The sequence below is a fragment of the Rhodnius prolixus genome, unplaced genomic scaffold, assembly GCF_049639745.1.
Source record: "Rhodnius prolixus isolate KJV_2025 unplaced genomic scaffold, Rpr scaffold_8, whole genome shotgun sequence".
Lineage (NCBI taxonomy): Eukaryota > Metazoa > Arthropoda > Insecta > Hemiptera > Reduviidae > Rhodnius > Rhodnius prolixus.
This window is the reverse complement of record NW_027411593.1, coordinates 33000544-33027901: the sequence shown is the minus strand read 5'-3', so window position 1 is coordinate 33027901 and position 27358 is coordinate 33000544. Positions and strand designations below refer to the sequence as shown.

Sequence of the window (27358 nt, the reverse complement as noted above, 5' to 3'; positions counted from 1 at the left end):
CTGCTAAAAATTTGTCATAAAATTGTATAATAATAATAATAATAATAATAATATAAAGAGAATATCTTTGATTTTGAAGGCCAACTTTAACGCTCATCTACAACCTTTTTTTTTTGTCTTAACGCATTACAATGCTGTAACTAGTGTTATTGTTGAACAAAAACCATAACTCGAAATGGAGAATCAGAATGAAAAGAAGAATCTTAATCTCAAGAATATCCGTACTGTAGACTATATTCAGTACTAATTGCAAAGAAAAAATAAAATAATAAGTAATAATTTTACAGAATAAAAGTATAAAGAATCTTTTCTCGTACCATCACGGACTAAAACATTAATAGCGTTGCCAAAAAAAAATCCTGCCAAAGTCGACCAATAACCCTATAATCATAAATCCTTGTGGAAAAAGTAACCATTTTCTTTCTACATTTCAAACTGTACTTGCATAATTTTATGGTTCCATTCGAAACCATCACATTTTATATGACCCGAATCTTCTAGGAATAGCAGATAATGTCCTAACATTACAATGAACAATACAGGAGTCAATCGTGTGACAAGAATACCTAAAAATTAATGTAGAGTAAGAAATATTTTCATCCATTCAGATGTATTATTAAAAAATTAATTCTATCTAATTATGTTTAAAATAACTTGACTGAAAAACATACTTGTTTATATTTAATAACTAAATATACGTATATATTTTTCAAGAAAATCAAATATAAATAGGTGTATAGTTTAAATCTGACCGGTAAAGTATAAATAAACTTATGAACAAGTAAAGAGGAATTTCATTATACTGCAGCAATGAAATATTTTTATACTTTTTAAGATAAATTATTATTACTCGTATTATTAATACAAGCATCTTTACTTTCAATTATAATTTACCAAGGAAAAGTACATTTCATTTGTAGACGATTATGGATACATTTTTATTTATTTATTTAGTCGATTGATTTGTATTTTCCAGCATGCTGTCACACCATCTCTTCTTAGTCAACCAGAAAACCGGGTGTCGTTAGGCCTAGTCTATAATATCGTCTGCTGTAGTTATAATAATTATAAATGTTCCATTCTTGCTTATATTTGCTATTTTTTCTTGAATGGCTGATATTTTCAATGTAAAAACACTTGGATCATTTTTTTATTCACTGTAACCTGAGCGAACTCATGCCTGATCAAGGTTACCCTGTACTCGCTCGGGAAAGAAGAAGAAATAGCACTAAACGTATTGATTGAAAGCGTGAATGGCTGACAGTTCTACACTTTAGGGAATAAAAACTCATGTCTTAAAGCTTTTTTCCCACAAATCAACAACCATACACTTCACTCTAATTTGAAGTTGTTTCAGTCTAACTTGTAATTGTTGAACGTAATATATTTGTATTTACTCAAATAATAATAAGCTGAATCCTTGGAAGTTTGTGAGAAGTTTGAAACACAGTGAGGAATTGATTCTTTTTTCAATTTTATATTATCATTTATATAGTATTATTTGGCGATTCAAAAATACATCTGAGGTCACTGACTTCCGAAGCCTTTTTCGTTGATTTGCCGGTGTTCAGTTAGTTTTCTATCTCATTGCAGACAATCTATCACCTGACATGAGCAGTGTTCGGGTGACTGCTGTATTCAAAACATTGTTCACGCACAACTTATTCTTCTAATTAATGCCGTTTTATTTTTATTAATGTTCATTTAAAAATAAATTAATAAATAAACTTTATGTAAGCCTGTTGTCTAAAATATTGATCACACAAATTTAGAATCTGAAAAGTGTTTACAAGCAGCACTTCAAGCAATTGTTAATGTTAAAAAAAAACATGCCATAATTTGTATTTAAAATTTTACAGCTAAATTTTCGTATTTTAGATGGAAAGTGGGAGACCGTTAATTCTAACGTTTTAGGTGGAAAAGAGTTAATTTTAATTAAATCAATAAGAAATCAACTAATTATTAACAAGAGTTCTATAGATACTAGTTTCAACGCTCCAGACAAATGGAACTAGCAGATTTCCACCATTTTTTTTCTTTTATTATTGTTTTTGTACTAAATAGTTTATTGAAAAAACTATCTAAATTTGGGGATGAAATCAAATTCCAAAAAATCATCATCCACAGTCCTCGTCAGGGTTGGACACCGAATGAGAAATATTGGTACGATTAAGAAAAAAACTTGTTAATTTATAAACAATAATTAAAGAAATTATTAAAACCGAAAAAAAAAAATAGTACTAACATATATTTTCACAAATAAATTTTCTGGATTTGAGAATCTAAGCTTTATTATTATTTTAAATTTTTTGCAATCCTTTATTTACGACTTTTATATAAACTCTTTAAATAATTACTACGAAGTTTTGCAGATGATATTCTACCAGAGGAATTGCATTGGCATCTCTGTCTCGTCTGAAGTGTAATAACAGATCGAGGCAGGGATCCAGCACAACTTCACTGATGCTGCACTTTCTTGATTTTTAAAATTCTCGTGAATAACCTCGGATTTATGTTCTCGGGTTAAAATCCTGGGTTATAAGATTTACATGGGAGTCTAGAAACAGTTTATAGGTTCCAATATATATATATAAGTTTAGAAAATTAGCAAATCAAAACATATAAATTAAAAAATTATTTATTATGTTTTTTTTGGAAAAATAATTTTACTTCGCCTAATTTTACAAATTAACACCGGAGATGTCGCTTACGATAGACAATTTGTGATAAGTTAAGTTGCCGGAGGTCCTGTTTTCTACCATCTCTTTTTTAAATGGAAAGGATACAAAAATTAATTTATTCTGTGTTAGAGTCTGTTAAGAAACTATCAGAAAACTGGTTAAAGTATTATTACGTACGAGTATATATATTTCAAGTCCAGGAAGGGTTTGTTCACTTACTTTCCTTTTTTTCGAGATTATACAATCTAAAATTGGGTTTCCTATGAAACCAATTTCTCTCAGCCTAGAAGAGCACTCTTTTTATAATTTAAGGGAATACGTTGAAAAAAAAACATTTATGTAATTTTTTCTCATTCCCTAATTGTAGTTTAAATTTCATTCCAGCTAATTTATATCATTTTTACTATACACTAAATTTTGAATTTGTTTTAATGTTTTTGTCTCACTTAAATATTGCAGCACTCCAACTGCTCAATCCTAGGCAATTTCTACCTTTAAATTTAAAACTGACAAAAAACTGTTTTAAAATTGATTAGGTTCAGAAACATTCTGCCTGGATGTTTAGATTTTAGCATTGCACCAAATGTGTATTGTACCATTTGTATATCTAATATTAATTGTATAATAATTGGAGGAATAGCAGACGTCCGATGTTGTTAGTCAGGCTAGTAGGCCGCTCACTTGGCACGTCTATTCGTGGACCCAAGTCCAAAAATGGCGAGCGCCTAGGAATCCCCACCTACTTAACACTATTTTCAAACATTAAATGCCACAATCATAAATAATTTATTTTATGTTTAATAAAAATGCAGTAAAAAATTTTAATTATTTGCGACAGTTAACAAGGTTACATGTTAAAGAAAGAATGATTTAAGTTGTAATGGTCTTTCGAGATCTTTTGGAATACTTCTTAATCATTTATTCACTTTTCCAGATTTTACTTTAAAAAAAAAAATAAAAATATTTTCTCAGGAGAAAGATAGATTTTTGGATGATCTCCGATGATTATTCCTTCTGACACTTAAAGAGTGATGCCAGCCTAATGAACGACTGCTTCTCTACCTATACCTACAGGTATATCAAGAAATGCAAAATTCATGGCATCAATTACAAATTTAAAAAAATCGGTTAACAGCACGACTTTACAGAGTACTTTCAATACGGTAGTTTAGGAAAAGCGACACCAAAACGCCTCGAGCACCCTTTATTAGCCTATTTTTATTTAGTTGGAGTATTAAACTGTTTAAAAAAACCTGTTTAAGTAAGTTTCAAATAAATTTTAAAACACAAGTACTTCTTACAGCTCCCCAACCTAAGGAAGTTGTACAGAGTGCCAAATAAGTATGTCAGGATACTCTTAGGAATTCCAATAGAACGATGCACGAAAAAAGAAAGATTCAAGATATAAAAGACACTGTGAAAGAACTCTGCAAACATTTCATTTCAATCGCTACATTTAGTCAGAACCATTATTTTGAAAATTTAGCACCATAAAACACAAATAATAGTTACAATCACCGAAGAATTAAAATAACAGTGTAGAGAAGGTACTATAGCTGGTAGTACATTGAACTAGTAAGCAGGAGATTCAGAACAAGAGCGCCATTCTTAGATTTTCTCTTTCTCCGAAGAGCAAAGAACTCACTATCTAATGATGAAAATGATGTCTGTAGCGAGAAAACATTTTCCAAAGGCCGTCAGGGACTAGAAAAGCTTTGGGTCAATAAATAAAGAAATTAAAAAAATACTTTGTCCATCACGTAAACAACAGTTTGTCCATTAGAGTTGGGGTTTTTGTTTATCTTTTTTTCCCAGTATTGCAATAATTTTAATGTGTTTGTCCTATAAAATTATAAGAGGTCAAAAGGGATATTCTGAAAATAATAAACTAAAAATTGAGTACTCAATTTTCCAGAGAAATACATATTATATCTAGAGAATCCAATCGATAACGGCGGTCGATAGCACCCTCTCCAAAATAATTTTCCTTTATTAAAGGCCATAAAAGCTGCGAAAGAAGGTTAAATCTAGAGTAGAGCTTAGATATGGAGATTCCAAACATATCTTCTAATTGCATCCTCCCTGACGATAACAAAGAATAATGAATTGTAGTTTTACCACTACTAATTTGAAAACAAACCTTCCATGTAGCAAACTAAATCAACAAAACATTAACATTGCGTTTATTTAATAGAGTGTAGCATGTAAGCTTCTAGTGGTGGAGGCCTTGGTCCTTTTAAAGACTGTTGAGCCTTAGAGAAGAAGAAGATGTAAGCTTCTGTTTTATTACTGAGTAATGTAAGTGCAAAGCGAATGTCATGATGATGAGGTAGTGTTGACTTGTGGTTCGCTTTGCTGTACACATCAACTTTTTTTTGTTGGCTATACTTAAATTGCGTTATTATTAGTAGAGATCAGTATTGCTAGTCTGAGATAACAGCAGGAGCGATATCCATGCAGAAATGGTGGTGTTTAACAGAATATTAAGTTGGGGAGCTTATAATTTTTCGTTTTGTACTTTTGCCTTTTGTGAGAGTTTTTTAGGAGGTGCAGACCCAGATTTTAGAAGAAGTTTAAGAGGCATGAATAACTGCGAAGTACTAAGAACAGGTGGATTTTCAAGAAAACTATAAAAAAAAAATGGAATTGAAGAACCCTAAAAGTCATTATGTAATAATCTTTGAGGTATAGGTGATGAGCGATTGCCTCTTCAATAGGGCAAAATGGAGCAAGTGGATTGCCAAGAAAACTATATAAAAGTGTGGAATTGAAGAACCCTAAAAGTCATTATGTAATAATCTTTGAGGTATAGGTGATGAGCGATTGCCTCTTCAATGAAACAAGCAAGTTTTGCTAATTAGCATTTGCATTGTCTGGTGTGAATCTCAAAGACGAGTCTTTCTCTATTTGCCAACTATCGGTACAGATGTATCCGTTCTGTAATTAACTGAAGTAGTTTCTTTAACAACATTTATCATCTCTAATATTATTCCTTTTTTTTCAGCAATTTAGAGATGTTGGTTAAAGATACGGTTGTAAGCTGTGGCAATGAATGACTAGGCCTTATTTTACTTTTTGCTTTTTCAATATTTCTCCTGTATCTCATTCTTTTCTACGAATGCCAAAAAGTCGCTGTGTTTGATGAAAAGTTTGACATCAAGATTGCACCCAATAAACCAGACTTCGAAATACAAAGCATTCCATTTAATATTAATACTAAAAACCATTCACTGATTCACTCAAGAAAAACTGTATTTATTAATTTATATTCAACCAAGTATAGACAAATCTAACTTATTATTTTGTTATTTGAAATCTATTGCCTTGTTTTTTTGATAACTGATTCTACAATATTCTAGGGTAGTTAAATAGAGTGAAGAGGCATAATAGTGTATTAAATTCATTATTAAATATTCACGTTAAAACAAAAGCGGTAGACAAGAGCAGCTGTCCTTGCCATCACTGACAGGGGCCAGCTAAATTTACTTGGCATATTGTACAGCACTGTTTTCTTCTTTTATTTCTCAATGCTACAAAGTAAATAGTTTAAAGAGATCCAATTATCTCCAATGAAGACTTATAAATTTGCCTAAAAAATTTGATTTTTATTTCTCTAAATATTTAGATATTATTTTTATTATTATGGCTTGGAAACGTTTGAAAATCATAAGTATGTAGCATACTTTAGAAATTACTCCAATTTGGCAAGCACAGATATCTGAGATCTCAGATAAATCAGGTGATAAGGCAATGTATATTGTTATAAGATAGTCAACCTTTACTATTTTTTGTTCTTTTAATTTTTACAATAATTATGTATCTTTAAAACAATGCTTAGTGAAGTTTCACATTTATAATTTAGAAGGCTACTTTTATTATTAGCCTGCTATGACAAGTGGAAAATGTCCCCAGGATTTTAAAAAATTCTTGAACTTTGTTACAACCTATTTACAGAAGTTTAGCTAGTTTAACTTTAAGATTATAAAACTTAAAGCCTGTGCCTCTGAAAGTCAGATTAAAGAAACTGTGTAATTACCACTACATATGTTGGTACATTCATTTGCACCAACAGATTTGTTAGAGAACTCATTACTGCTCCTTATGCCATTATAGGGAAATCAAGAGTGGAGAACGTCTGTCACAGGCAGACATCAACGAATCGATGGAAATAGAAGTGCAAAATAACCCAAAATTATAGTACTGTGAGATATACAAAAAAAAAGTGACTTGAAAGAAATTCCTAATATTTAATGGCCGTTTACACAAAAATCAGTGAAAAGAGGAACCGAAATTTTAGTTGTAATAGTTATTGTTGGAAACAAAGAAATTGAGATGTCCAAAAAGATGAGGAATAAGACTATCATAATGTAAAAAAGAATCTGATGAAATGGACGAAGGAAAAAGAAAAAAAGCAAGCTTTCAAAAGACAAGAAGATAAATAATTTGTAGCAGAATCATGAAGCCAGCTGCCTTTGTTTAATAAAACTCCTAAATATGGCAAACAAAAGTAACGTTCCAAAAAACAAAATTAAGACAATAACATAAATTTATGTGATTTTCTTATTACGCAATAATTTCCAACACATAGTTATTTGTAATGTAGTATTAGAAACATAGTTGAATTTGCAACAATTGCAGTTAATATAATTAAAAATTAAGATTTTAATTGGCAATACAGTGAATAATTTTTAGCGATTAAGACACCTGCTAGAAACTGTATCAATACAAAATAAATTTTGGCAATGAATCCTGCCAAATAAACTTATTCATGTATTTGCTTTCAGTATTTCTTTGAGATTATCATTTTCTTGTGTCTCGAAGTTCAATAACATCGATTGTTTTTTTTTTTTTTTTTACATATTACTTGCATTAATTGAATTAATTTTAGGTTCTCTTTATATTTAATTCTTGCAAATCTAATGTTTAACAATTAAAACCAAAATTCCAGTTTGTGTGAAAAGTATTGAATCTGCAGAAATAGTAACATTAAAATATCTCTAGCGTTCATGAGTACAATTTTAGCAAGATACTAAGGCCAAAAGATCTAAAATTAAAATTTATTATTTCACTTAATTCCTTTTTCAAAACGTTGAAAAGAATGACACTTCTATCCGGCGGTCCGTGACCAAGACTGGAATGCATCACTCAACTTATTGATTAAAGAAATATTAAGAAATATCTAGATAAAAACAAGCTACAAAAAATAATTAGAATAAATGACAGTAAAACCTTGAGACGAGAATGAAGTTTTAAAAAAAACTTAAAAGTTAGGTTCTCTATTAATCAAATTAAATGTTACATTGTTTATTAAACCTATGATAATTGATACAATGCACATATTCTAATGAATTCCAAATGTAGGCAATATCTTTGAAGTAAGATTTATTGTGACGAGTTACAAGCACGTCTGTCATGTGCTGAGTACAACAAGACGCACAGGCTAGCTTCAGGCTCAAGCAGTATATAAATAGAACACAGTTAAGAGCAATTCGATATTTTGAGCTATAACTAAACACTATGTAGATACTATACATTGACCATTATTAACAAGCTAGTGATATGCAATAGCAACAGGTTAATCACTGAATCTTTCTGGCAATACTTAACTTCATTCAAAAAAATTTTCATAAAAACCCTAGAAGAATATTTACAGTTTTAGAAAGAGTGTACTTAAAAATTATTCAACATTTATAACTTTCTTTTTCTCATAAAATTAGTTTTTAATTCCAGGAGTTGAAGACTTTTGGATCTGTACCAGTGGGGATAGTCTAATGTGGTAATGGTGGCCTTAGAGCTCGCAGATGTATGCGGTCAGGGCCTTGCCTCACTTTCCTGACTAAGCGTATGGATGCCATAAGAATCATACCCTTAACAACTATGGGGTCCTTTTATATTTCTAAAGTCATACCAAAGCCACGACAACTCTCATTTAATGAAGTGGCAAGCTCCCATCTGCTTCAGGGAACTGCTTACAGATTTTGATGAGTAAGTGGTAGCAAGAATTGGCTATCCCGGACATCAAAATTACGACAGATCTTTTAAACTTGGGAAGAGTCCTATGAAGTTTGTCCAGACTGGATCTGGAGCTGGTTTTAGTCTACCCTTCTTTCAGAATAGCTTCCCAATTTAGTTTCGGCCAGCCTTTCGAACCTCTTATTCCATACGAAGAGGCTTGGAAGCATGGACCACCTTCTCAATAAGCAATTCTTTTGAAGAGAGTTAATAAAATTTATTATTAACAAATTTATTAGTACTGCTAAAATCACAGAAAAAGGAATCGTTAGTCCTAGAATGGCCATCTTCTCTAAAAGCCAGACTGCCTATATGCTATCAAGTCTTTTAAAGTCTGATCAAGGTCAGTTTTGAATTGCTTAAACATCCTGAAGAGCATTGGCAAGTCTTCTTTTAGCCTGGATATCTAAATATTATTAAGGCGGCAGATCTTTTGTCCCAGGAGGAGTCCTACGAAGTTTTCACCGTTTTGTGGCATTACAAAATACCTCCAATGGCACTTATCAAAGAGAGGGTGTACATCTATGATATGTTTTGAGTATAAATATGTAATATTTATAGTACAGTATAGTAATGTATATGAAAAGTACACGTAATTAAAATATGATTTCACCTGCAGCTGTTCCATATTGAATGAAAGGATGGTGAGATTCTAGTCATTGCCAGCTGGTTTGGACTCAATCCAGTGTTTTAGGGGAAATGTAATTATTTCCGGAATTTGATTGTTTCAGAAATGAGAATATTTTCCCCATTCAATAAACCCAAGGAGCGAACAGTTTCAATTTTTCTTTTTTTTCTACAATGTTTAACATTTCAGTTCCATAAAAAAAAAACAAATACGAGTCAATAAGTTCATACAATATCAATCTACGAAATTGTAGTTATCGTTAAATTAACGTCAATCTATGTTGAAATTGACCTGCATTAAAGTTGTAATATTTGTTCAACTTATTTCTTTATAGCCGATTATTACTTTTATTACTTGTTTTTCTTCTTCGGGCATTGTAAACTTATTTCGAAACATTTATCTATTAAATAAATAAAAGATTAATCATATAAACAACAAAAGAAAAAAAAAAACTGTTTAACAGTATTTTACAGGTAATAGTTAAATAATGCTGCAAACAAAAATAATCATTGGTAGCTTTTTAAGCCTCTTGAAAGATTCTAATTAAAAATAATTAACAGATTAAAATCTGACATTTAGTTTTTAATTGGTGATTAATAAAATGTTACCTTTCAAAGTTCATCTTTTCTTTAAGTAGTTACTATTATTATACATATATCAATAATATCTGTGATAGCATGCTTGTTTTTCTTTTTACTCTGACAAGCTTCATCATACATCTTCAGTAATTGGAACATCAACATTCTGAAGAGAAATATGAAATCCACTTTTAATGCTTCCACCATGTTCTCATTATACTGACTGACTCAAAAAGTATGGTGACAACTCTGGCAACAACTTTTTCCGAAATCAGTCAAAATGACAAATACATTTTTTTTTCTCTTTGTTTTAAATTTATTTACTATTGAGAATCTACAAAAAGAATAAAATGTAATAAGTGAATACGATAAAAGAACACTTCATGACAGGATCAGCTTGAGGAGAGAAGCTGCCCAACCGGCAACACTCTCGCTGGTGTTTCTTGCACTATTGAAGCTGGTCACGAGGCCAACAGCGTTTCCATCGTCGTGGAGGATGATCTGGAATCGTTTTGGAGGCAAGATTTTGAACAAGAGGATTTGTAGAGAATGGAAGAGAGTAAAAGAATTTTCTATATTCAGATTCGTCAGTTATGTATGAGATTTTGAGATCGTAGAGTTAGAGACATAAAATGGAGAATTCGTAATCTGACGGAGAAACAAATACACAAAATTAAAAAAGAACAATATGAAATGACGAATGAAATGATGGATATTTTCCAGCCTTGCAGATCAAACTATAAGTTCTAATTTTAAGACATAAAAAATGATCATGAAGAAAGTGAAATCTTAAAAACTTGATTCTATACATTTCTAAAGGCAGGTGGACTTCAATATTACATTCTGTTCAGCTCTGGAAGTAATTCCAACATTAACTTTTAATCTTCCTCTACTACATCCAACCAGTTTAAAAGAGGTCTTCCTTTCTTAATGTTTTCTTAGAAAATAACCTTAGAAAATCATTCACTGGAGTAATATTTTTAAGATATCCTGAAATATGACATCTTGACGAAATTTCCTGTTGCATCGTCAAAACGTTTCATTTCTTTTTATTCTTTTAATTGCCCAAACATTATAAGAAATACATTTATTATCTAAATCTAAATCTACCAACTAGGATTGTCATCCTAGTTGAAATGAGCTGAACTAATAAGCAGAAAAGAGAACTACTACCTCTACCTAAACTACATGCTTACTTATTCCTAAGGTAAATGGTGTAAGAGAACAGGAGATGAATAGGATGAGAGAAAGGTAATCACCTTGTTTCAGAACGCGCCTTTTTAAAAAAATATTTCTCTTTCATAATCCAAACCACTCTCATCTTCTTTGAATTAAAGCAAGGCTTTTGACTTTAGAATTAATTAATTTTATTGAGAGCAGCAAATTTGAACTCATATAGTTAGACGTGGTTCCAACTTTTCCTATCTTTATGATACCAATTGTTTTATTCCAATATTTGAGATCTATTTAAGATTTAAATCAGGTGTCAAGTTCCAAGGTCTTAACATGACACACTTTAAAAATTATTTTAAAATAATGTCAGCATCACAAATGCATAAATTATTTTAAGTTCTCAAAGTCACACTTCAGCAAAAATAACAGAATGTTGGGTCATGTTTCTTCTTTATGTTATCTATCTGACCTGGCCAAGTTCCAATTAAAGATAATAACGAAAAATTTGTAAGTTTTTTCACATACGTAATCAGCAAGAACTACTTAAAACTCATCAAGAAGTCAAAATTTTAATTTTATTTTTAATTATATAGTAAGTTTGCGAAATGAGACAGTAAAATGCTCTAACCTGAACCGAAACCATACCTTTCAATCTAAAACCCTACGCCTTCGGTAGTCCATTCTTACATCATTACACTCTGACCCCAACATTCCGTTTGTCGCCACGCTGGCCTAATCCCTTCTGGAACAGATTTCACTCCAGATTCCAAGCTCTCCCTAATCCTTTAATACTGACACACTCTTTTCATACTCTCCTTGGAAAACCACAACGGCGGTCGCGCGATTGTTTTGTATTAAGATAGTGCGTTACGTTAAATAAATAGTTAGCGAATCAATGATGTGTAGGAAATAGAAACATTTCAACTGAAATGGAGTGAATAACCTTACATTTCCTTTTTCTAACATAAACTTCTATCAATTTTTTTCTTTCCATGTACTTCTTGCCCATCCTCTATCTCGCTTACTCTGCATACTTCTTTCGTAACATGTCCTAACCATCATAAGGTTTCGTAACCTACAACCATCTTCGTCAGGTGAACCGTACCATCTCAGCGTTTGGTCTAATAATTCTTTGTTGATGTAATGATATGTCGAATACTTTCCGAATATTCATTATAAACTGCAGTAAATTCCAATAATATATCCTTGTACTTGTGAACATATACCTACGCCCAAAGAGGTGACGTTAATTGTAATCTTATTCGTGCCACTAAAAGATTATTTTAAACTATATTATAACTAGAATTCTATCCAGGTGCTGTACACCATGTTTTAGATTTTAAAAAGTTTAAAACGAAGAAGAGTATTTCATTTAACAGGTTATCTTCCCTTCGGACTGTATTTACACATTGCAAACCTCACTGTCATCGCGGAGCTGTAGAGGTTCATGACAGAGGAAAATCCAAAGGCAGCACTTGAAACCATTAGATCTCTGCGTCCGGAAATCGATGCTTTTCCACTAACTAACCCCTTTAAACTAATTAAAAGGATATTAATTCTCATTTAATTGGTACAGCACTCAAAACTGCTAAACCTCATAAGCAGTCTTGAGTTGCAAATAACTTTTAAAATTATCTTTTACGAAACATAAGCCTTTAAAGTTAATGATTTTTTTATTTATTTTTTGTTTTTCTAGGGAGCTGATTTGAGTGTCAACAATTTATAGAATCTGGACCGCAGCTTGACTGAGCCTAAGTAGGGCAATCTGTATGATTCATACACATATATATATATTTATACAACATAATACTGTTTACGATGTTGTGAATTTAATTTATTTCAGTTTAACAATGTTATGTCGAATAATGTTACAACACACAAGAAGATTAGATATAAATAAACAACTTATTTTAAATAACCGAGAGTGGGGAAATGTTCTACCTTGTGTTTAAATTAATAGTTTGGCAGTTAAGTTTCATTTTGATACAATGTTTCTTGTTGATTACACGATAATATTATAAGGCTTAAATGAAATACTTGCATTAGCACAGATAATAATAATTAATAAAAATATCATATATTTTCATTTCTTCCCAAGTTTTATAATCTCTCCGGACAAGTAAGTGCTTTCACTGCAGCTGACTATCGGTGAAGATTCTATCCTGCTCCAACCACTGATCCCAGCTAATCCCTAGGATTCTTCACTTAACTACCACCATGACTTCTGTAAATAGCCTTGCGACCGAAGGGTGAAAACACTTCCAAAATCCTCACTTTTCAACCAAACATCTAGTGTGGGTCTGTTTGCAAAACAACTCAATATCTCCGATGGTAGTAAGGCCACAGTAATTCTAAAGGAAGGTATGAAAGATAGTATTGAAACAACTGAAGCCGGCATTGCAACCACTTGAAATAATCACGAATTCCCTGTGAAAATTAAGTTAAAATATACTTTCAATAGTTAACTCTTTTCTTCATACTGGTACAAACATTGCCTTATACCATCTAACTTCGTCTAAATAAAAGATATCTGCCATGAGTTCAAGGCTCAAAACATTTAGCCCACAATAGATCACTGTTATTACTTTTTGTGTTATTTCAAGAAAATTGGTGCACTATCTCCTCGACAGCAAGTTACACTAGTATTGTTTAGTGAATACTAATTTTATTTGGTAGTTGATTATAAAGGAAGTTGAGTAAGAATGTTATTTTGGCGACAATCCTTAACAGTTGTTCTCACACTAGACTAATTTATCACTTTCTCTTGTTCGTATCTTTAGTTAATAAAAGTAAAAGATAGTTGCCAACCTAATATATGGAATTTATTTTCATAAAATGGTTCAGCTAAATTAAAAAAACAAATCTTTTTAATACTTGTTAATAAATGTAATTCTTGTTAGCTTCAGGATCCTAATAAAAGGTGGCATGTTCAGGTTGACAATATTTCTAAATTATTTAAGGAACAGTGGGTCCTTTTATCATAGTTTTAAAATTGAATTTATTCTTTTATGTAATTCTCAGAAATCATTCTGCCTTTATAGTTTCTACAAAATAATATTGTTTTATACAATTACTGTTTTTAGGAAGTTTAGTAAATAATAATAATTTCTAGATACAGCGATCATTATTATATGAATTGTCGTTGAATCACTAACTTATGTTAGTTCAGTGCTAACCTAAGATTTCTTTCTTTACTTCTCTCTTTAGATCTCAGTATCTTACTAAGAGATTATCAAACGGAAGCTGGCAGTTTATGACAAAGGAAATGATGCCAAAGAACAGTTAGATTGATGTAGACAAAGGGACAAGGCAACACGTCTTAATTAAAACAAATTGATTAGATTCCGTTGGATAAAATAAATGGATAGATTTGATGTTGATCAATTGCAAAAATCAATCAATTGCTAAAGGAACTATTGCAAAAGAAATAATCATAAGCAGATGGTAACCAAGTTCGATTCTGCTTTTACAGATTTTCTCCACTTATAGATGGCCTCTGGAGCACAATATCAGGCAGTGCACTAAAAGACTCTGGATGGATGCAAATGACACTTACGTGATGATTATAACATCATTCTAGGTGCTAAAGAGCCTTACTAAAAGATTCAATAATATCTTAGTCCTCCGTTGTTTTAATAATTAAGGAAGGTGTCATCTCAATCATTTCTTGTTCAAATATTTCTTTGCATTAAATGAGAACATTTGCTATGGCGCATCCATATCTAAGGCCATTAACGTCTAATACGGTTAACTACAGAAAAATGTACTATACACATACAAAAAATATTATAGTCTTTTAATAAATGTTTACATTACCACGCCTACGAAATTTGTAGCAGAGTTCTAGTATTCTACCAAATTTCTTTTCTAATCTGGGTAAAAAGAAAAAAAATGGTTTTGATTCTGATGTAACAATAAATTTAGCAATTAAAGAACTCGAAAACCGAGTTAAAAAACTCGAATTTGTTTGTTTTTCTGAGAAAGTCAAAACATTCCTAGGCTTTAAAATAGAAAGATGCATTTCTGGATACAAGTTTTGAGAGACAGATACACATTTAAGACTCACTATCTCATTATATCCGTGTAAAGCATTTCTAAATATTGTTACTGAAATGCATTTTTAAATTTTCCTTAATCCGTTACTGAATTTATAAATGATAAAGTCCTGTATTCGATGCAAAAAAAATATTATAGAAATAGAAAACTGATGAGGTGATTTCTTTTTCTAGACTTTACTATTTTTTAGGTAGATTTGCATTCACGTCATAGTTCTAATATCTGGTTTAACCAAACTAAACGCCAAGTTGAGAAATTATAGTTTTTTTAGGCCCATATTGAGAGATTAACTACACTCAAACTCATAAAGTAGTTAAAATGCATTTAATAATAAAATTAGATAAATTTGGAAGAAGTATTCTGCAGTCGCGATTCTAAGTATAATTTGGTATCATTTTTCTACAAAACTGAAAAAAGAAGAAAATAAACTGAATTAATTACAATGCTAGTAAATGTAATTAAATTCTTCAAATAATTTTTCTTGCTTACAATATTCCATTTTAATTACTAATGTGAGCCCTGGGATTCAGCCTGCCAAATATTTTCTGAGCCAACGAAATATTTCTGTCTTTCTAAATCTCAACCTACACTATTCATTTTTAATTATGCGAAAGCCTTTATAATTTATTTTTTGTTTTCTTCTTATTCTTCTTCTTATCTCATAGATTACAAATTGACTACTTTCAAGTTATTAGCTACTGTTCATTGGGTGTCTACATCTATTCGTATTGTTGTAAAGCCACCTCTTTGTTAACTTATTTGAGTAGTGCATAAGACATATTTGGTAAAAGAATGCTCCCTAAACTAATGATTAAATGTACTTAAGGAAGTTTGCTGATTTCAGAATACATTTTATCTGAAATCGGACTTGATCGATTACACCTTCTTTTTATTTTTAATTCTTATTCTTTTATTTACAAATGCCTTCTGACAACAAGTAAACGATTGCGTATCACATATAAACAAAATAAATTGAAAGTATTGAATGAGGGTCATCCAACGCTGATCATCGCGAGATATCGACGCTTCAGCATCCGGGAAAGATTCGAGCGAAGTGTAGTTTGGGGACAGATTGCGTTTGAACGGGTTGAATTGTGTACAAACTTGTTCAACTGTAGATCTACTAGTATTAAGTATAAGCTTCAATATAAAGCTAATCGGTTAAGTTAACTAAATAAACCCAATCAGTAAACAATATTACAACAGTTCTAAATGCAACATGGCTAGAACTATTTTCTGCTATAAGTCAGATGTTTCACATTTTTGACAGTTTGAGGTCACTGCAGACCAAGGACTGTATATATATATACCTGATTCTATATCGAAAAATATTATGCTGGGAGTCATGGCGATCAGTCTAATGTGTTTCCAGGTCTCAAAGGAAAAATGTTTTAGTTACACAATGAGCTTTGTACAATGAAAATAGTATGAAATGTTGACTACATCTTTTTAGTTAGAGTTCTGAATTCATAACTTCTCTAGGATTATTGAGTCGACAATTCGTTAAAAATTATATTAAAGCGTCAACGTTTTAGTTTCCAATACATCGGGTTTAATTGTGAATTCAAATAATTTAAATCTGTGACGTACCCTGTGTTTAAACCAGAGATAAAATCTTAATCCATTAGTACTTAAAAAAAATTTTGTAATCGAAAAACAAGTCTTAACGAACACTTAAAATTTTTTAGCAGCTCTATAATTATGAACTAACTAAGCAGTTTTGGAACGAATTTTGATTTTCAGCATTGCCAATTTCTTCGGACAATTTGAACCTGTAACCATTGGTTTTAGGGCTACATTCAAGTTATATAAAATTCAACTTAAGATATTTATTTAAACATTAAAGATTGTGTTTATCATTGAAGATGCAAGAAGAAACGGGTTCATTTAAACTAGTATCAGAAAAAAAAGCGTTTTGGGATACTTAATAATGACCTTATCTGACCTTAAGAATATCAAAATTTGTTTAAATTTTAACAACTTTTTAATAGAGTTTATACACGTATTTACTAGCCGTCTAACATTAAAACTTCTTATTGAATAGTTCTCGTGATATAGTTGAATTTACACGTCATCAGAAAATTCGACATTTATTTTTATTCCCCGTTTACTGTTCCCACTTATTATAAACAAGAAAACATTTAAATTCTACATCAAATGTTTATTAACACAAAATTCGATTGCATTTAATATATTCATTGTAAAATATAGTATTGAAAGGTAGCAGACCCATTGGCATTTTGACTGGTATACCTAGTTGGCTCGGCACTATTGCTTTTGGATATCTGACAAAATTTTCTTTAAAGGTGGGGGCAGACTTATAAGACTAGTGTTGTAAGAAGGTGGTAAGATTTAGACGTTACTAGCAGATACATTTCTAAACATTCAACTTGAATATTTCTAACTAGATTCATAATTGAAGATGGACTACTGTCTTTTTTTTATGTCTGTAATAATTTGCTTGAGAATTTCAAATTTCACGAAAAGTAAATGTAACTAAGGCAACAAACAATAAAAGTAGCTTTTTTGTGGAGATTCTGTACTTTGTTATATACATTTTTTTTTTTGCAATCGTGTCATTTTCAAAATTTGATTTTTCTGTAGGAAGAAATACAGTGATCAAATTACTACAAAAGAAATGAAAAGCAGATGGAGCAAATTATATAAAAAATAAAAATCAATCTGTAAAGCGATATTGACTTTTTTCTCGAATTTAGTTCTGTTTTTTTTTTTAAACATTTTTTTCTAAATGCACTGGTAGAATTGTTATATAAATCTTTGTCATTATCAATTTATTAGGTTTCTGATGCGTCAGAGTTTAAGAGGAGAAGGTTTATTTTTTGGCGATTGAAGATTCTTTGATCAACGTTTTATTCTATTTGGTAACCTTCACCAAGCTTCTTTAGGGCAGGAGAGCAGAATAAATTACAAAAGAATCAACTGCTCTTAACTAAAGAACCAATAAACAAATTTTTTAAAAAACACTCTCCATAATGCTACAAAAACGAAGCTTTTCCACAATTTATTAAACTAAAAACACCTCTATGATTATTTTTCAAAATTTCCAAACGTGGAGATACCAGATTCATAGGCAATAAAGGCGCAAAGAACGTTGCCTTAAATTCGATATCCTTAGGGCAACGTACAGCATGTTACTTTCAGTCAGATATATTTTGACAATTTCTTTATCAAGGTGTTCTAAAGGATTGTGAAAGCTTACAGTGCTGCTCAGTACTGGTTACATTCTAAAGAACTAAGTTGTCTAAAAATTATGATTCGTAAAAAAAAATATAATAATTACAACAAGAATTTAAAAGTGCCTTGAGACTTTCATAAATGATTTTTTATTTTTATTTTCCAATAAGACAAGATTGCCATTTTGATTGTGATGAAGTTAATAAAATACGTATTTTTTTTGTTCTATTAAGTCAACTTAAATGAACATGATTTCAAGATTTGCTTCTAAAATTAACTTATGTTGTATAAAAATAAAATTTTCTGATTGATTCTTATTTTGAGTTGACAACGGCCCACATTATAATGTGCCGCACGTTTTAAAATATATAGAAATGGGAGCTAATTTATTTATAAACTGCCTACCGCGAGAATTCTATTCTTTTTAGCCAGCACTTAATATTATTATAATTTTTATTTTCAAATTTGCTGTCTACATTTGTTTTTTTAAAGTTCTGTATGTTATAATATTTATTTTATTATTGATTTTTCAACTTCAATCTTTTCTCATACTGCTTAATTGGGTGTAAAGAAGGCAAATAAAAGTATACATAAGTACATATATGAAAAAGTCAGATCATAGGTGAATTTTAAAGTATTGAATTACAAAAATGGCTCTTCACGGACGTACACAGGCTTGGCTAACAAAAATAGTTTTACTGCACCATATGATAAATAAGTGTCTACATGTGGGGTAGAGAAGTTGAGCTTAAAAAAAAAATAATAATAATTCTGAGTAAATATAGATTTATGATGAACATTAACAAGTGATTGTAAGCACCTAGATTTATATCTCCTCCAATCTATAATTCGAATATGATTTCCTTTTTAAAATTGTACCTTATGAAAATAATTTTAAACCTTTATTTATTTGTAACCTCCACCTTGTATTTTTTGCTTTACTTCATTTACGACCTAATTTGTACGCGGATGTTACAAGTATTCTTTTACTGAAATTACAGATTTTTTTGTGGTGAGATGTTTAATTATTTACTTCAGAGAACTATTCAAGTATGTTACTTACACCAGAAGACAGCTACAAAATCTTTATCTTGTAAAATCCTTTCTAGTTGTTTAGCAGTCACCTCCTCAATTACTGGTTCCGCTTGTTTTGCAGATTCGCCAGCCTTTTTAGCGACCGTTAAATTCACGGCCAGCAGGCCCACGAGGAGGCATATCCGGAGGAGAGACCACCTCATCTCACCGCGCGCGCCACCACTACTACACTAACGTCCCAACCATACCCACAACTCCTCTATAAATATATCTTTCTTTACCCACACTTGCCTCCTCCTCATAATCAGCTAGCGCCTCCCTCCTAAATTGTTCAAAAATCATAAGTACATTTACCCCTAAACCCTAATTCATTAACACGTGGAGGAATGCAGAAGTATTTGTCGTTTCTAGCCTTTTTTTGGGGGGGTTAATTGATGGAAAAAAATTAATGGATATATACGTTTTATTTTTATTAAAGTGGTGCGTCAACATCTGAGATCATTGCAGCCTTTCTCCGCATGTAAGTTCAGCTCTTACCTCCGAGATATTTACTTCCCCTCTACAATTTATTATTTCCTCAAATAGGCTCCTCTTCTCAGAAGTTGAGCGGTTAGTGGCGCGGCTCGCAAACTTAAGATGTATAGTGTGCTTGTTCGATTGCCGGTATGCATAAAATAATTTATATAATGCAATAATAATTAAGAATTCAAGATCTTGTAAATTAGCTATTCATCCCCATCTTGAAAGTGCAAGAATCAAGACTACCTGAAATTATAGAAATTACATGACTTTTTCATTTCGTATAATTGATAATTGTAGATATTAAATGATAAGAACCAAACAACGTGTTCGCAAGAAAAAAAAAAGTAGCAACGATCAATTCATTTTTGAAAATTTAATATATCTCAACTTGGTCAAATGTAGAATTTTATCAACTGTTTTTTTCTCACAAAGCCTATTATTGCCACATCTGCCTCATGCAACAAGTAGCTCTCATCTCATTTTCATGTAAGTAATTAACTGTTTCTTTGAAGAAAAACATATTTGATTACTGAAATGATTCGACAAAGAAGTTCAATAGTATGTAATTATTTATTAACTTTCAAATTTACAATAATTTATCTTATCTTTAGAATATAAAACGTACTAACATTAGATCCAGTCTTTTATATTAAACAATACAATTCATATTTTACAAAAACATTTGTGCTTAAAAAAAATTTTGCTTTGGTATTTCTTTGAATGGTACTAATCAATAACCAATTGAGCATTTTCTGGATCTTTAACATATTTATGTTTATGTTCTTCAAATAATTTTGTTAACTCTTCTGAAAATATTTGGTGATAACGTTCAATTGTTTCCTGTGATGCATTTTCATCTTTAGGTATTGCGATTGGCTTTCCAACTGTAATTTAAAGAAAAAATATGAAATTACACAAATATAGAATTAGTAAATCTTACCAATTACCACTTCTGACATGAAAGTTTTCTGATTCAGCATGAAGTTATTGCAGTAAAGATTAATGTTCTGTCGCTAATTTTCTAGTTTGTACCCCATAAGGCACCTTCATTATTAAAGTATGAATATGGTTTTAAACATGTTTAATGATATTTTATTTTTTTTAGAATCGAAGATAAAGATTGTAGATTATATTCAGATAAAGGTATAAATAGATTTAGGTTTGTTCAACAGTTTCGTCTTGACTCTATGAACTTGTTTCAAAGGAACTGACCAGGATTTTTGAAATGTCTCAATCAAATTTACTCAATCGCTTATTATATGTGAGAACAATATAATTGAAAAGAGAAAATATCAGAACGCCTTAACTGATCATTACGTTAGAAGACCCAGTTAAGTAAAATTAGACAATATTTCTTATTCCTGATAAATGCATTTTTCAATCTATTTTAAAGAAAACGGCTTCTTCTATGATCACAAATTTAGAAGGGCTTTAGAGATGTAAAGTAAATATTAGGTTTTTCTATGTAACTATTCAGAAGGTATTTAAACCGTAGTGTAGAATATAATATACGATAAAAGCATGAAAACAATTAATAGATTACAGTAGAGGACATACTTACCTACAGTAGTAACTGGACATCTTTGAGGTATTGGACCAAAAGTGTACTGTAGAAAACCTCGACCAATTGGGATACACGGAGCTATGCCAGTTGCATTCTTTAACCAGTTTTGAATGTTGTAAGTAAGTGAGCCGGGAGGATTTGAAACTTGGTTGTATAAATCGTTTTCACCAAATGAATAAACTGGTACTAGAGGACACCTGAAAATATAAATTTATAAGTAAAGCTTTACGGATAACCCAATTAAAACCACCTGTCTTCAATTTAAATAAATGATTCTGCGAATACTATAAATACAATTGAGAATGAATGAATGAATGAATGAAGAAAAATTTATTACAATAAATATACACATAAAATAAATACAGAAGTGTAAATGTATTGTACATTTTAACCTTCTTATCTAGAGAAGAAAGAGAAAAGTTAGGTGAGGAGGATTGGAATGCAGGGAAAAAAGGAGAGGAAAAACCTGCAGCTAGTGTAGAGAGTTAGAGTAGGATATGTTTTAGTCTTCTGTGTCTGTATGTTGTAGAAGGATCTGTAGGAGGCTATGTCGCGGCATAATTGATTGGGATGGCAGTCTAAGATGGAAAGGAGTTTGAGCAGACGATTTTGGATAAAGGAGTGTACGGGAATAATGGACGCAGTCTCGTGGAGTGAGTAAAAAATTCTAGTGCGTCGTGGAAAGTCTGGTTGCGAGTCTGAGAAATTTGTTTTGCGTTATCTTGATTTTCCTGAGTCAGGGCTCCAGGCGGAGCAGGCGTAGAGCAACATCGGCCTAATGACTACTTTGTAGAGGAGGAGTTTTGTTGGTCCACAGTCATTTTGGAATCACTTGGAAAGTAGAGGAAATAATAGTCGGGTAGTCCAGTTTGCCTGAGTTTACTTTGTCCTGAACGTGCGTAGGGAAAGTCGGTTTGTTGTCTAAAGTTAGCCCTAAGTACTTAACGTGAGTAGACCATGGAATGAGAGTGTTATTATGTCTGAATAAATATAATTGTAAAATTATTTGAATATATTGGATTATGTTAACATAGCGGGTAACATTGCTAAATCTAAAAAATCTATTATATTTCTCTTTTTGCTCAGTTTGTCCTGGCACTGTAGACGTTAGTAACGTGAAATCAGAATGAGTACGTATGTGGTGATGAGTTAGATTTTGCCCACTGATTTGATTCACTAAACTCAAATAGTTGATAGCCCACAACAACAAGGCAGATCCTAAGCGCAATAAGAAATTGGTAAAAGAGCTGTTAGTGGTGTAAGGCTGGGATAACCGTAGGAACCTGAAGTCATCTAAAAATATGACCAGTCCACATTCCTCTACGGAATTACTAAAGGGTAACAAAAAGTCTTTGTTTTTTCTCTCAATCTAATGTAAACTAAATATTTTAAATTAAATAACAATAATAATCAAACAGCATAAAATTCACTCTACAATTATAATTTTTAGAGTGAAACATTACAAATCAGTTAATAAATGTATTAATCATTTATGTATAATACAATTGTACAGTAAACACAAAAGATAAAACAAATATAATAATTTTTATTTTGTAATGTTGCTTTAAATAATGTTTACATAGATAAACTTGTCTAATGATTTTAAGATTAATTGTGTTCAAATGATAAAATTGTTTAAAGCAAATAAATTTTATTGAAATGTAATAAAGAATTGTTATGTAAAGTATAGTTGCGCCTTAAAATTATATGCAAATGTAGGTGGAATTAAATAATAGATTTTACATGTGTAATTATTGGGACAATAAAACTATCCAACATGGGATTCATTAATGGAGATCAAACAGTGCCCATCTAACAATTACAGTTTGAACTTAGAGAAATGCCTAAGGTCACGAAGTACCTCATAATTTCCCTAAAATAATTTTTCTCTAAAAAAAATCCAGGCAAAAAAGATTATTGAGTTAGCATTCCTAACTAAATATTTTCAAGAAACTCCTGGAAAACTAAAGAAATTATTTGACAAATGAAGTGCTTCTATTAGCAGTTTTTCTTAATAATTTATTCAACCTTATTATTTAATGAAGTAAAATAATTTTTCTCATAAAAGAGGAAACTAATTAGATAATGATAATAATTAAAGTAAATCACTAATCTTAATATACTTTTTTGTCGTAAAAATAATAGAATTTTTTTCATTTTAACGCCTACCCTGTTTTCAGTGCAAGTTTCACAAATCCTTTTCTGTTTTTTAAAACAATTTTGTTGGTTCCTGGTCTGGCGTAGAGTGCTTCCGCGGCTCCGCCTACCACCAAAACAAGTGCATGTCCCTTATCCTCCTTGTTCAGAATGTATTTTATACTTTCCTTAGATGAAGAAACAAAACCTATTTAAAACATATATTAAATAGTTAACATTAATTTCATTAATATCGTGATAATTGTGAAATATATAAACATTCAGTTGAGAAAACAAGAACGAAATTACAGAAAAGGAATTATTTCCGAAATTAAAAAAAGTTTTACGTCAAGATACTTGGAGCTCCCGTAAGACCCAAGGGACTTATCATGAAATCATACTTGATTCCTTCACTTAATTTTGTAATATTAATTGATATCTGCAGTAAACTGAATGAGTTCAGAGGATAGATGTTTTTTCGGAAAAAAAAACTGTAAAATGATGCAACAATCTTTGTTAATAATTTATTGGCAAGTTATCACATGCAAATTAGTTACAACTTTTAGCTTTAATTTTCTCTCGTCAAGCTATTAATTGATAATTCTTTATTTTATTAGACCATTTATTACTATTTTTGTATAACTCGTCTTTAGCCAAAAATGATTATTATTGCATAACATATTCGTATCTTCGTAGTATTAAATTGCACGTGGTATTATTCTAAGGGAAGAGAATGACTGAGGCCATACAAATAATATTTCTACTAAGAGTTTCTTGATGTAATAAAAAAAACAACAAAAAACTAACTGGTATCAGTTAAGCACAATTTCCAAATAATAACAATCAATCTTACACTGACTCATACATACCAAGGCCGGATAGTAATTCTCGGGTAATTGGAGTATTGAAATGCATATTTAATGTAGCCACATGTGTTTTAAGACCTGGGAAAAGGTTTGGAAAATCTGTTACTTCTGTGGCAAAATGACCAAATATTCCAGCTGGTAGTAATCCATGTGGAAAAGCACAGAACAGGTAATTTGTAGTCGGAGGTAAATCACAGGTTTTAACAATTTTCAGCGGAAAAAAATCTTTAAAATATTTCCAAAATATTAGATTTCTGCAATAGGTGATTCTGCAAAAACAAACAGTTATTTCAATATATTCTATCCTTTTATTGGCATCAATTAGGTTATGCATAAGTTAAATAATGAGTGCAGAACAAGTATTGAACATGATAGAGATAAGAGTAGTGAGGAAAAGAAGAAAAAAAATATTTATCTCTCCTGACTTTCTGATACCAAATTCTCATTGTCCAAAAGAATTTCATTTCGAAATTTTTGAAATATATTTAATTTTTACTGACAACAGAACCAGCAAAACTATACAGGAAAACGTCATTTTGAGTTCTGTATTCAAAAATCATGCAGAACACTAATATTCAGCTATCCTTATTTGCTAAACGGAAAACAGATTCTTGGGAACTTAAACATTATTTATTTAACTCCATTAAGTTAATAAAGTTTTGTGAGAAAAACGCCTTTAAGATAATGTCAGAAAAACAATTGTGATGCTTTTTTTTTACCAAAAAAATAATTAAGGTAGATTTAAAAAAAATAGATTTAAGTCTTTTATTTTTATGAGTTTTAAAAGAGCTTACTCTGAGGTTTTTTTTTAAATTACAGATGGATGAAAATATATCTTTTGAGTGAGCTACGCGAAAATGTGTTTGAGAAATCAGCATGGTGTATCTTTCTGTTTCAGTTGGACCTAAACTAATCATGATGTAGAACGTAAATTATTGCTCATTATTTTCAACAAAGTTCTACATACATATTTAAAGCAAGAGTTACATTAATTTAGGTCTGAGAAGAAAAGAGAATTCTCTTTAAGACCCTCTTAGAAGAAACTAAATTATCTGTAGCTTGAACTGGGTCTTAAATCTTACAACTTAATCTTTAAATAATGAATACTTAATTATTTCTAAAGAAATAAACACAATCAAGAAAACCACAACTGTAACACTAAATAAACTTAATACAGAAAATGACCAAATTTCAGTTTAACGTAATCACTATAATGCACTATATAATCATCTAAATAATTTGGCAATGATAAACTTAACTTTAGTAACTTTCTTTCGAACGATAATCTAACGCATCCAAAAGTACAATAGATCAATAGTTAGATGGCTTGCAATGAGACTAAAAAGATTCGAGTAAATGCGGGTACATTCAATAAGCTTATTAAGGAGGAATAGACCTTCATTTTTATTAAATTACTCAGATATAAAATGCTCTATTAAATTTATCCTTGAATATTTAAAAGAGTGACGATGATAATTTCTGCAACAGTTAAATGTCGCAGCGCTAAACGTACACAAACTACGTTGCTTTAATTATCTACATTACATTATTTTTTTTAGTTGAATTTCTTTAAAACATATTTTTGCCGAATCATTGTTTGCAGTTATCAAATAATAAATTGTATAATATTGATATGTAGTTGTTCAATATAAAATTTTTTCTTGAGTGGTGTTTTTCTGGTTAATTTTGGAATTTGATAGATAGTGTTAATCAAAATATATCAACTTGATGACTTTTTAAGAGATAAGGAGTTTAAATTTGTGAAACTTACAATAAGTAATTAGTATAATATTAAACAAGCTCAAAGTAAAATAAAATTTTAATTAAAATATACGTAACTTACTTCCTTCCTCCTTGATGACAAGTATTTCTATCTAAATAAATCCACAATAAATAAAGAAATCCTAACAAGTAGAATCTTGTAAATACTATAACGTAAACTAGGAGACATGTACAGATCATGCCTCCGAAAGCAAGTAAACTTATCCAAAAGAATGCACATAAAGTTTCTAATCTTCTTCTTAGTGGTGTATTTAATGGGGCAAATTTAACTCCTAGAATATCCATATTAGTTTTGTTTTTAAATATAGAAAACAAATAGAAATCTGTAATGTAAAACAAATAATATTCAATTATTACTCTTGTTGAACAATATCAAACCCAATTTTAAATTGAGAATCCTAGGTAAAATAAAGTAATGTGATTGCTCAGAAACATTTTTCTGAGAATACCTTTTCTAGAACAGGTGAAATGGTGTTGCAATGCTGTACTTCTGCTGATTAAAATTGCACTCTAAGAAAGATAGCCCATCACTGCCTTGGAAACCATGTTTTATTTTTAAAACTTAATACGGTGCACTTAAATGACAATTATAAATAGAGTGTACGTATTGCTCACTTTTCGGTTAACCAATTTACTACCTTGATCCCCACTCTAGTCAACTAATGTTTAGTAAAAGATAAGGGTATTAGAAGATGTAATCAAAACAGTTCGGCTACTGTATGCACACTAAACTTCCCACATGGATTGTACGGTCTTTAGTATATTGCTTGTTACAATATAAAGTGTTTAGTACGCAAGTGATAACACTGTGCCATCATTTTAATTGTAAAATATTGCTAGGTTTTAGGGTAATTTTCACTTCGTTTAGTTATTTTCAATAGTAATCAATGTTTGATTTTACTAGCTACACTTACCGGTTATTTTTAATGGCTTTTATTCACTGTTTGTTTTGAATTTGAACTTTGTTCAGTACTATTTGTAAGAAAAGAAAATAAGGTGTTTCGTGCTCTTGTTTGTTTCAAACTAGTCTTTTTAGTAATTTCCTAAAATGTCTACAGCATTTCTTATTTGTAAACTTTAATTTAGAGAGAGTTTGGGAAAACTAAACAGTTAAAACACTGTAGAAATTT

The 27358-nt window shown here is 30.6% G+C and overlaps 2 protein-coding genes across 5 annotated transcripts in view; both read right to left on the bottom strand.

The window, feature by feature from the left end:
* The window catches only part of hlk (hulk), a 51354-nt gene extending 31746 nt beyond the window's left edge, over window positions 1-19608 (bottom strand). For all 4 annotated transcript variants that reach the window (XM_074122430.1, XM_074122432.1, XM_074122431.1 and 1 more), the window contains exon 1: window positions 19387-19608. In XM_074122430.1, the coding sequence (XP_073978531.1) occupies window positions 19387-19561 (175 nt within the window). In that variant the 5' untranslated portion in view covers window positions 19562-19608. The remainder of the gene's footprint in view (window positions 1-19386) is intronic.
* Window positions 19609-20431: 823 nt separating this feature from the next.
* On the bottom strand, window positions 20432-27168 carry LOC141451228 (2-acylglycerol O-acyltransferase 2-like). Its single transcript, XM_074122453.1, has 6 exons — window positions 26678-27168; window positions 26290-26551; window positions 24450-24715; window positions 23614-23788; window positions 21442-21641; window positions 20432-20764 (listed from the first exon to the last, which is right to left on the bottom strand). Exons 2-6 carry the CDS (start codon window positions 26511-26513, stop codon window positions 20607-20609), a joined length of 1023 nt encoding a protein of 340 aa, XP_073978554.1. The 5' UTR covers window positions 26514-26551; window positions 26678-27168; the 3' UTR covers window positions 20432-20606.
* Window positions 27169-27358: the final 190 nt, after the last annotated feature.

Coding starts and splice junctions, on each gene's coding strand:
- LOC141451228 (XM_074122453.1), bottom strand. CDS start 26,513: ATGGATATTCTAGGAGTTAAATTTGCCCCATTAAATACACCACTAAGA. Junction 24,716..26,289: donor TGTCATCAAGGAGGAAGGAA/GTAAGTTACGTA, acceptor TTGTTTTTGCAG/AATCACCTATTGCAGAAATC. Junction 23,789..24,449: donor AGAATTACTATCCGGCCTTG/GTATGTATGAGT, acceptor TGTTTTAAATAG/GTTTTGTTTCTTCATCTAAG.